At 38.1% G+C, this 11,628-nt stretch overlaps 2 protein-coding genes across 3 annotated transcripts; one reads left to right on the forward strand and one right to left on the reverse strand.

Annotated features, from left to right (window-relative positions):
• Positions 1 to 262: 262 nt before the first annotated feature.
• LOC142373164 (GTPase IMAP family member 7-like) lies at positions 263 to 2,314 on the reverse strand. The gene is made up of 2 exons (XM_075456272.1): positions 2,214 to 2,314; positions 263 to 2,126 (listed from the first exon to the last, which is right to left on the reverse strand). Exons 1-2 carry the CDS (start codon positions 2,239 to 2,241, stop codon positions 1,351 to 1,353), a joined length of 804 nt encoding a protein of 267 aa, XP_075312387.1. The 5' UTR covers positions 2,242 to 2,314; the 3' UTR covers positions 263 to 1,350.
• LOC142373162 (GTPase IMAP family member 8-like) lies at positions 2,278 to 11,628 on the forward strand. 2 transcript variants are annotated; one of them, XM_075456269.1, is made up of 6 exons: positions 2,278 to 2,444; positions 3,228 to 3,801; positions 8,414 to 8,472; positions 8,880 to 8,957; positions 9,529 to 9,606; positions 9,790 to 11,628. In XM_075456269.1, the coding sequence occupies exons 1-6, from the start codon at positions 2,426 to 2,428 to the stop codon at positions 10,440 to 10,442; spliced, it is 1,461 nt and encodes a 486-aa protein (XP_075312384.1). In that variant the 5' UTR covers positions 2,278 to 2,425; the 3' UTR covers positions 10,443 to 11,628. The 2 variants fall into 2 exon arrangements, with proteins under 2 accessions (XP_075312384.1, XP_075312385.1); XM_075456270.1 differs by lacking the exons at positions 8,880 to 8,957; positions 9,529 to 9,606 and having other exon boundaries at positions 2,280 to 2,444.

Raw genomic sequence — 11,628 nt, forward strand, 5'->3', positions numbered from 1 at the left:
TGTCTAACTGCTCTGTTAAAATTTGTCATGTTGTTACACCTTGTTTTGTGGCAACAACACTGATATAGTTGCTGCACAAAGACAACAAAATGTACTTTGTAGCCACAGAAATGTGTTACTCTGTTTTATTTGTAAAATTATGTCAGTCAGACTTTATTGTTCATGCACATCCAGTGCACACGTGTGTAGAAGCAATTTACTTTTGATTGAAAGGATCAGAAATTGTAAGTAGGGCTACTCAATTACGACACGTCCCTTTATTCATCTGTTTAGCTGATTTTATTTTTCACCTGTTTACAAGTCAGAACATCAAGAGGGAAACATTTTGATCAGAAAGTGAAAAATTAACTGGATTACTTTTTCTTTTCAGGGCTTCTGGAAGAGAGAAAAAAACAAAACATAAAAAGATTTTGATTCAACTTTGATTCAAAGACAAAGCAACACGGAGCTGTTTATGTTCCGTGTTGCTGTGGCACACGACTGAATATCACTCACAAAAGATCACAGTTTCTGCCTCAGATAACTATCAGGACAAACTGCATTTTTGTAGCAACAGCAGCAGACAGCAACTGAAACCTGAGATGGAATCATTTTTGATTTATCTTTCTTAGATAAGTAGTTTTGGTAATTCATACCTTAAATCTTTCCACCCTGGGAGTAACTGTGCAAAGTCCAGCCTCTCTAATCATTTTCTCACACCTTGAAATGTTCAGTTGTTCCAGAAGGGTCGCATGTGATGCTGCATTCAGTTTTGTTAACTTGCAGCTTGTCTTCCGAAGTCTTTACTGCAAGCGTGCTTGGTGGCAAAAGTTGCTGCTTTATACCGAGTTGCTGCAATCCATTCGTTTGTTGACTTTGTAGGGAAACAATGATTTCCACATCATACCTTTAGCATCATGTCCTGCCTCCTGTGTGATATACCCAAAATGCTGAGGTGAGAGTTTCATAGGAATTTTCTGGGGAGATCATACTTTTCCATTTCTAGCTTCTCTTCATCAGCTACCTGTAATTTACAGAATAAAGTTTAAAAAAATTCTTTTCACAGATAAAGCCCTTCATCATAGCTTTTTAAGAACCAGTTTGCTCTCACTGCCGACCTGCTTGTGGTTTCTGGAGTGGTTACGGGAGGCAGAACCTTCTGTTATAAGGCTCCTCTCTGCTGAAACTAGATGATTATACATTTTCTGTGAGATTAATCATTAACTAAGAGTAATAAATCATGTGAAGCATCACGCTCTGAAACTACATGGCTTGACCCAATGTCCGAAACCCGAAGACGTTCAGTACCCTAATAAAAACTTAGTTTTTCTCATAAAATCATATTTTCAGTATAAGAAGAGCCAGTTTAGATCACATATCAGGTGTGATGTTGAAGGAGGAGTCAGGGTTTCCACCACCGTCCTGTGAGGCCGCAGCCAGAATGGACTGAAACAGGATCACTCTCTGCAGCAGCTCAGCCATGAAGGAGTAGTCGTAAACCTGCCTCTCTGCAGTGTCTCTATCTGTTTCCTGCTGCTGCAGAACTTTATCTGCCTCCTCAAACATTTCATCACTGAAATATCTTCCCCCATTCGCTGCCACCATACTATCGATCATTTTGATCAGCTTAACCACCTGAGCTCTGTTACATCTTTTCTTGTTGTTGAAGACATGGTAGCGGTTTCCACATTTGTTAATCACCTCTCGAAGTTTGGAGTGGCCATTTTGTATGTACTGCTGTATGCTTTTGTCCTTCAGCTCATCTCCTCTGGTGAACAGAACAATCATGAACTTAGATGACTCTGGTCCAAAAATCTTCTCCAGGGCTTCCACGCAGTTCTCTTCTTCTTTGGTAAATCTTCCAATCTGAAGGACCAGGAGGAAGACGTGCGGCCCAGGGGTGGATATCTGGATGCATTTTGCGATCTCTCTCTTTATGCTCTCTGCACTTTTAGATGTGTCCAGAATGCCGGGAGTATCAACCACATGGATCTTTCTGTTACAGTTGACTCGCTCTGTCTGACAAGTCTGTGTCACAGACGCCGCACTTGTGGAAGACACAAAAAGCTTTTTACCCAGAATAGTGTTGGCAGCGGCACTCTTCCCAACTCCAGTTTTCCCAATCAGCACAATCCTCAGAGGACCACCTGCAAACAGAAAAGTATTTAAAGCCAATGAAATGTCATTTTCTTTCATGAACAAACTGCAGAATTGATATTGAGAGTAAAATTCACCTCCAGCAACGGACAAGCGGTTTCCCATCTCGACTTGCTTTTTTAAAGAATGAAATAAATGAAGTGTTGCCTGTGTTTAGAGGTGAATGAATGTCTCCACCCAGAAGGTGGATCTAACGCCCTGTTTATATCACTGAGTTTCACTTTGACTCTCAGGGCAGATCCAAAGACTGATCAAACTCACCTGCTGTCTGTTCCTAAAGAAGCTTTACATGATGAGTCGTCTAACACGTAAGTCATTTGAACTCTTTTATTTTCAAATCGACATCTGTAAAATGTTTTGATCTATTAGATTAAACCCTGAAATATCAGTTGTAAAATGTTTCCCACACAAATTTGCTCATAGTATTGAGTTAATTCGGGGGTTCTGTACCTTGGGTTTCTTTTTGTTAACATAACACATGATCAATTAGAAGCTAAACTCTGAATTCATAGTTTGTTATGGAGCAAACTAGTTCTTTAAATGTCTGCTCAGTTTAGATTGTGACACTGCAGGTTTTTAATCTTTTTAATAGCATAAGAGTCTTATGTAATATAACCGGTTGAGACAACATTCTTAAAGCATAAGCCGTGTTCGTTGTGCAGATACATAACAGTCGAGCCAGTCTGAACTTGCATTAAACAGAAGAATCAACAATTCCTAATATGCCTCTGATTTGGCATGCATGAATTTACGAGGAGAAGTCTTTATGTTTGAAAGAGGCTAAAGAATCACAGCAATCCATTTGGCCCTCTTCACCTTTTGGAAGTTTGTAAAAACAAAACTGGGACTTCTTGCACAATCTGTTGGTTCAGTCGATTGCACAGCAGCCATATATTTCTGTGTCCGCTGTCATTAAACCTGCCGTCTTTTTGCAACACAGTGGGCATAAATCATGTCTCATTCCGTCTGTAAGTGGGACCATTGCACTGGCTGGTCTACATTTTGTTTAACGTCAAAGCAACAACCATATTATTTCTAAATTATTGCTATAAACTATGTAAAAAACTGTATGCTTCTGTTTTTTTTTAAAGAAACAATGAAAAACGGTGACAGTAAGTACATCATCACTCTGTTTGGAAAGAAAGCTGAGTTCAAGGACCTCGTCGGGAGAATGATCCTCAAGGAGGATCCCCTTCACCACCCTGTGAACACCTTTGTCAAAACAACAGATGACATTTCTCTGGGAGCCAATAAGACATTCAAAGTTGTCTGCACTGGTGATATCTTTGAGGAACATTGTTTGCACCCGGACCAGCAGATCATTGACTGCATGGCACTGTCTCATCCTGGCCCTCATCTGTTCATACTGGCAATACATGCAGAGCACAATGAAGAGGGTACAGTTGTAGATCAAATAGATAAACTTAGAGGTCACTTTGGAGAAAGATTCACATCAAACTTGGTTGTACTGTTACCCAGCATTGAGGTCTTCCAAGCTCTCAGTCATCTGGGAAAACAATCCAACATCCAGTTTGCTACTGCCAATGAATATCTGAGCTCTACATGTGAACAATGGTGTTCGGATCGTGAGCCGTTCCTCTACGAGTTTACCAATTACAGCGGAGATGTGGTCAAAAGGAGAATGAGAAGCTTTAACAAGCAAAGGTAAACATGTTTATTTCCAAAAAAGCTTTTATTACACACATACATACAGCAGAAGTCCCACCTTATTTGAGTTCTGTCATCATGCTCTAATTCTGTGACATCAGCATGTTATTTGCTTGGCGTAGAATATGACCCAAGGAGCCTGGATGCTAGATTAGCAGAGATGGTAGGTTGCAGTAACTCCTGATGAGATGTAGATGAGGAGGCGGGTTGTCTGCCGTCATTCTCTGGTGTTGGGGCTTCTTTTCCTTCTATGTTTCTCTTCTGTTTTGTCATCCTCCTACCAGACTGAGCACAATTGCTAAATTACTGCTATTGCTAAATATTCCCTGAAAAGTTTACCTCCTTGGGAGATCTATTCATTCATGTTCTTCAACAGGACAGTGTCAGCAATATATTTCACTGTTGTGGCTTTTTCTATTCTGTTTTTGGAATTATGAACTTTTATTATGAAGTAATATTTTACATAAACTCATATGATATGATAAGTGGCAAATATATATATATATATCCATCAATTTTCTATACCCGCTCAATCTGTCGGTCGGGTCGCGGGAAGGCCTGGAGCCTATCCAAGCAGTCATTGGGCGAGAGGCGGGGAACACCCTGGACAGGTCGCCAGTCAATCACAGAGATAAATGAGACCAAAACATCACACATGCTCACAATCACTCCTAGGGACAATTTTAGAGTCACCAATTAACCTAACATGCATGTTTTTGGACAGTGAGAGGAAGCCAGAGTACCCAGAGAGAACCTGCGCATACTCATACCACCACACCACCTTGCAGCCCTTATCTATCTATCTATCTATCTATCTATCTATCTATCTATCTATCTATCTATCTATCTATCTATCTATCTACACACCACATTTTTTTTTGTACCTATGTATATGTGTGTGTATTTGTCCCAAAATAAGTACATTATGTATTTCAGCTAATTATGGGTGCCAATGCCAAAGCCATTAGACACACATATTACTCTTGTGTATAGTTGTGAGAATGCATTAAGCATTCTCACTATTAAGTTCCTGTTTCCCTTTATTATTATTATTCCGTATTATTCTTCCGCCGATTTTTGTCCTTCAACTACTTCAGCATACGTTAAGCTATTTCAACAATTTTGGTATCAAAATGTTCAGCTCTTTCAGCACATTACTGCTATTGTCTCTGGTATTTTAAACTTTTAAACTTTTTAAGATATTAAGCTTTTTGTTCAACTTTTTTCCCCATTAAAAGTAATGGCAAATCTTCAAATCCTTTCAAATCCTTCAAATCCTTCAAATCTTAACTAGTTCAGCATACTTTCAGCTAGAGACACCATTCCAATTTTAAAATGTTCATAAGACATTCAGCTATTACCAATTGTTTAATCTTTTAAAAATATTCGGCCAATTTTGAAATATGACAGTTTCAAAAATATGAAAATTAAGTTCTTCAAATCCTTATCTTCAAATCCTTTCAAATCCTTCAAATCCTTTCAAATCGTAACTAGTTCAGCATACTTTCAGCTAGAGACACCATTCAAATTTTAAAATGTTCATAAGACATTCAGCTATTACAAAATGTTTCATCTTTTAAAAATATTCGGCCAATTTTGAAATATGACAGTTTAAAAAATATGAAAATTAAGTTCCTTCTTGGATTTTAGAGTGAGACATTCAGCAGTGCTGATAAGTTTCAACTTTTCAAACAAATTACTATAACTTTTATACAGTTTAACTGAGAGAAACAAATTATACCTTATAATGTAGGAAAACTTGTCCTCTTTCAGCCAATGTAACTCCTAAAGAGCTCACATGGACAGATTTTGAACTATGAGCCTTTAAGCTTGAACCAAATCTCAAATTGTGACGAAATCTGCCATTTTTGAGTCCTCAAAACCAGCTTCAAGTGTTTTCAAACTGCTTCGATTTAAATATAGTTGACTCCACAGATGTAAAACTACTTTGCTAAGTTCCTCTAAGCCTTCTGCTTCTAACGGTGTTAAAATTATTTTTCTAACTGGTCAACTTTTGTCACAGAACGTGTTCGAAGACAGTCTGCGCCTCAGATTTGTCCCGCGGCTGCAGCAGCTTTGCTCTGTGTCTGTCTGTGTAGTCTTTAAATAGGTCATATGCACTTTCAATTTAAAAGAAAGGAATGTCCTAATGGTAATACTAACGCCCTTTCATGCGGGTGGCCCGGGTTCAATCCCTAGACTATCAGATTAAGTTTTAAATTTTTTTTTTTTTTTACAACTATTTAAGCATACTTTCAGCCATTTCAACTGTTTCTAGATTAAGTTTATCTTCAAATCCTTTCAAATCCTTCAAATCCTTTCAAATCCTTCAAATCCTTTCAAATCTTAACAACTTCAGCATACTTTCAGCTAGAGACACCATTCAAATTTTAAAATGTTCAAATCTTTTAGCTTCTTAAGATTTTTTAGCAAGGTAATTCAGCTCTTGCATTCTCACGGCTGTTTCGCAGGAACAGCTCTTTCTAGTTAATATTATTTTCTTGTTTCCGTCATAAATTTTGACGGCCTACTAGTCATCGATGGTCTGACCGACATAAAAAACACACCACTGCGTGCGTAACGACCTCGGTCGGTGTGCTATTACGTTTGGCTCTCATTTGTCGAAAGGAATTCCGGCAAAATTGGGGATGGGAAAATGCATTGAAAATTCAAAAATAGTGCATTTAGGCCTATTTTAGAGGCCTTATAACTCAGCCATACAGCATCACACAGACCTCATTCAAACTTTATATGTGACAGGAGACTCTCAGCTTTAACTGAACTAAAGGGTTTGTTGATATATTATACAGCTTTGACACAACGGCAGTTTACGTTTTAGGAAGACTACTCGACCGAGGTGTCTCTCCCACTCTGTTTCTCACTCTAAATTCTATACTGCACCAATTCCTCAAACAAATGTCTCTCATGTCCGAAATATCTGCCCGATCTGGAGAAATATTACTTCAAAATGTCGGTATTTTTGTCCTCCTTCACACAAAGTCACACTCATTGAGCTCTGCCACACAGACTTCTCACAAATTGCCTCTGAGCGCAGAGAGTCGCCCCTCCAGCTGACATTCCGCCCATTATAAACGCCTAAAATCATAAAATTCATGTGAAAAATTATTTTAAAACTGCCATAAAAAATGAGCCGCACATAGTAGCCTTATGAAAATTCCACCACTGGCTTCTGCCATCTCTTGGGGTGCTGATGGTTCAAGAATTATTCGGATACTTTTACTTGTCGAACAGTTTGTTCGTTTGTTCCAGGCCTACAAATCACTATTAAAACACCAGGCAAAAAGAAGAGATACAGAAGCGTCAGTTGGAACTGACGAGCCGCAGCTGTGTCTCCTAGCAACGAGCTTATCAGCCTGCTCTGGTCTGAGACTGCTTATGAGGGCAGAGCCAAGATGGAGTAGCTTAGAAATCTAGACGCCCCTAACGACCGCAAATTGAATTTGCTCCCGGGCTAGTCTAGTCACTTGTGGTCGTTTTGCGAGGCTGCAAATCGAAACTTAATCGGGCCAATCAAATCGTGAGAAGCGGGGTCGGAGGCCGGGCTACCTAGTAACGACAGAGGTGCTACGTTTCAGTGTGTCGTTCCAGAGAGAGGTAAACAATGGCTGCGCCCAGCGAACAGTCTTGCGAGTTGGCTTTGGCAGCGACTCTAGAAAATTTAAATATACATTTTTCTTTGCGAGACGAACAGATAACTGCACTTAAGTTTTTCTTGAAAAAAAAGGACGTTTTCGGAGTTTTGCCCACCGGGTACAGTAAAAGTTTTAATTACCAGCTTGCGCCGTTGGTCTGTCGCGCTGACTACGTAATCCTTCTTCATCGCTCTGATTGGTTGTTGCGCCATCCTGTTGCGTGGCGTTGAGTGCAGAGGCAACTTGACAGACAACCCGCCCACACTGCTATCCAGCGTCACTAGACCCCTGTACAGCTTTTTGCTGTACGGGTCTGGCTTGCTAGGCTAAAGGTGGAGGCATTTTGAAAACACCCACAATACAATGGGAAAATGCATTGAAAAGCGCTTAACAAGGGCTATAGCTATAGATTCACTACTATACTATACTGTACTATAGACTGCAAGTATAGGCATCACAGCTTTGTCTAAATGTTGTGGGATTCTTATTGCAATGCGGCCATAATTTCCTGAATTCTTGATCATTTCTTCCAACATCTTTCCTTAACCTCATGACGTTTTCCAACAAGGTTAAGGAGAAGCCAATGAGATATTCTTTTTGATCGTAGCCAGTGTTTCAGTAAGTTCCTGAAATATCTTCTACCATTCTTCTTACATTTATTTTACTGGTTCACAGAGTACATACCTCCTGGCCTATGTGTTTAAAAATAAAATGCACTGATGCCAGCCTATAAAATAGTATGACAACTTTTCATGCTGTGTATCCACCCAACCAGTACTATAACATTAGCTGATTAAAAGTTCAAGTTTGTTGTCCAGTAAAGAACAATAAAAAACTATCCAGCTCATGTATATTTAAACTATTCACAAAGTATGATTAAATATAGGAGATGGGAAGATGGGACTTCGGCTTTCAATAACTTTGATTAACAGATTGACTCTATTGTTCTTTTACAGTTCTTTGAATGACAATTATCGGAGAAATGAACCTCCTCCATATCATGATACAAGAATAGGTAAGTTTTTATTATCATTGATTCTTAAAAATGCTGCAGACTTTGATAAACCTTTGATCTCATGTCACAACAACGTATCATAACAATGATGATGATGATAATCAGGGGGGAATCAAGGGGTCAAAGGGTCAAAAAGGTCGACAGTTTGTCACCCAATACTTCAGAAAGCAAGGTGGGTTTGTTAGTGGTTCATGTGGTGGAAAGTTATGGAATATTAACTTTGTCTTTGGTCTATAAGCTAGCTCACTTTTCTCCCCATGTTGGCTCATATTTCTGAAGAAAACTCTGGATTTTTACATTTCACTTTTGTTTTAGTTAAATAATTAATGCAATCAAACGTTTAGCAAGCAGTTCCTATTCAATCAGTTGACCTCCCCTCTGTCAAAATGATGCCTTGTTCCGAATAGATACGCCAGCAGCTGTCAGTCAGCCCCCAGCTCCACCTGCCCCTGAAACTGCCCCACTGCCCCCACATGAGGAAGGAGGTGAGCAGCTGTGTGTTGAATTAATAATAATGATAAACTTTATAATATTCTACTGAGCCAACTTAGCTAAACATCTGCTGTTGATGTTATTCTTTTGCTTGTTTTATCATTTTATAGATGATGATGTTGACATGATGAGAAATCATGATGGGTAATCGGCCATTTTGTTTTTTGGTTCTCCACAGATGATAATTGCTATTATTTCCATGGAAGAGTTTATTTTATATTTAAGTTTTGTATTTTTCAGGTAGCCTGATTTAGAGTTTACAATTAAAGTATCATTGTTGCAGCAAATGAATGAATCTAAATGAATTCCATTGTATTCAGAGTGCTCAGTGCTTACCGACCTGTCAACTGTCATGTTTTTCTTTTTTTTCACTAATATGGGAATGATAGTCAAAAATACCATCAAAATGCAGTTTTATGTAAAATAGCATCACAAATTTTCCGCTGATGATGATGATAATAATAATAATAATAATAATCATAATAATAATAATACCCAGAAACTGATGCACTTAATTAGTTGAATGAGTTGGGGGAAGATTTAATGATGAACACCTTTTCACAGATGCCAAGCATACCAGTCCAGCCTCTCCTCAACAAAGTGTTGCTGCACCTGCAAACACAGCGCCTGATAATCATATTGGTATGTTTCTGGAAATCAATAAAACAAGTCATATTTAAATAAAAGAATTGATTAGTGCCAATGCAATTTTCCACATTTGTATTTTATAACACTCTTTTATTAGAAATCAGAGGCAAAACATTGTTGCTAACATCAGCTTGCTAAAAACATTGAAATACTTTATTTGCCGTCTGTATCCTGCAGGGAACAGCGCCAGCGTAGCACCAGATAACATATTTAACATCATCCTGCTGGGACAAACTGGGACTGGAAAGAGTGCATCTGGAAACACCATCCTGGCTGCTGGAAACTCCAAGAGTTCAAAAAAGTCTTTTAAATCTGAAGCTAATTCTGTACCAGTGACCAAACAATGTGAGGTCATAAAAGCAAAGAAACTACATGGAGTACAGGTTATGGTGGTTGACACTCCAGACTTCTTTAATGAACTTACTGACAATCCCCAGAGACATATAGAGGAGTGTAAAAGCTATTTTGTGTCAGGTCGATATGCCGTTTTGCTCGTGATACAGGTGGGTCGGTTCACAGATGGTGAGCGAGGAATATTAGAAAAGTTGGAGAAAAAGCTAGACTGCAAGATCAGGGATCAAACAACTGTTCTGCTGACACATGCAGAAGACTTAGAAGGTTGTCCAAAGGCTTTTATCGACAGTGACGTTCACCTGAAGCGCACTGTTGACATGTGCGGCAATCGCTTCCATCTGTTCAAGAACAAATCCAAAGAGCCTCAACAAGTTAAAGAGCTCATTGAGAAAATTCCTTTCTTTGCACAGATTAACCGTGATGATCCCAAAGGTGAGTCCAAAAACAAAAGGGCTCCAGAATGCTGTTTGTGCTAACCTTCCTGCACTGGAACACAGTGCGAGTCAAAGGTTTGGGTATATCTGCTCATTCAAGGGGTCGTCCTCACTTTAGTTTTGATTAGTTTTGTTTGTTTTGGGGTTTTTGTACATTGTAGAAAAAATGTCTTAAAATTAAATATACAGTACAGAATAAGAATAAGAAAATTCATCAAATGAATATAGAAAAAAAATTTAAAAAGCAGATTTTAGTCATTTTTTGATCACCTGCTTTGATACTAGCATGCTATTAATTTTCTCAACCAGCTGGAGAGACTATTTTCATTCATTCTGCACTCAAACCCACCCAAAACTACCCAATTTATCAGGATGAGCAATTCACCTGGTACCACACTGCTGTGTTTTGTGTCCTGCTCAGCCCTAAAGCAGCTTTCTCTGAGCTCTCTCGAGCAGTAAAATCCAATCTGATGATTATTCTTGACTTGAGTCTCATCTTTATTTTTTCTTTTTACATTAATTTGTAATGACGATTGTTTTGGGTTGTTGTTTTTTTCAGTTTATTCATGATGGTGAAAGTTTGTTATCTTGTTGTTGGTCTGTGATGTCATACCATCACAGAAAAACCAAATGTTTGAACTGTGGTATCCCAGTCCCAGTGAATGTGTATAACAACAAGGGTTAGTGTGTTTCAAAAAGAGTAAGAACATAGTTTTAAGGGTCTCAGACTTTTGTCGTGTTGCTTTGAAGTGATGACTCAGCTGAGTATTTTATTACAGAAATAATTAGGGTTTCATAGGTTTGTACCATATTATCTATGCACAATGATGCTCTCAGTGGTGTAAAATGTGTTTTTCCTTTTCTTCACACATATTAGTTATTTTATAGTTTAAATCATTCAGTTTTGTTTGGTTAGAAAAAACAGATTAAGTTTACAAAAGAGTAGAAACATGAAATGATATTAAAGTGCTGTTTGTATTGTTATATCTTCCTGTTTAACTGTGGACTGTAAGATGTGATCTTACATTATTTGCTGATATAATTAATATGTATTGACTTGTTTTTTTAACTTTTTTCCTTATATATGAACATCGTTTACCAGAGAAAACCCAAAAATATAATGTATAATGTCATTTAGCTAAGTAAGAATGAGATTTTTATCTTTAATATTGTTACTTTTCTTTTATGTTTTAAGACATTAATTCATTCAAAATATTCATGTTGCTTA

Source organism: Odontesthes bonariensis, chromosome 22 (genome assembly GCF_027942865.1).
Source record: "Odontesthes bonariensis isolate fOdoBon6 chromosome 22, fOdoBon6.hap1, whole genome shotgun sequence".
Lineage (NCBI taxonomy): Eukaryota > Metazoa > Chordata > Actinopteri > Atheriniformes > Atherinopsidae > Odontesthes > Odontesthes bonariensis.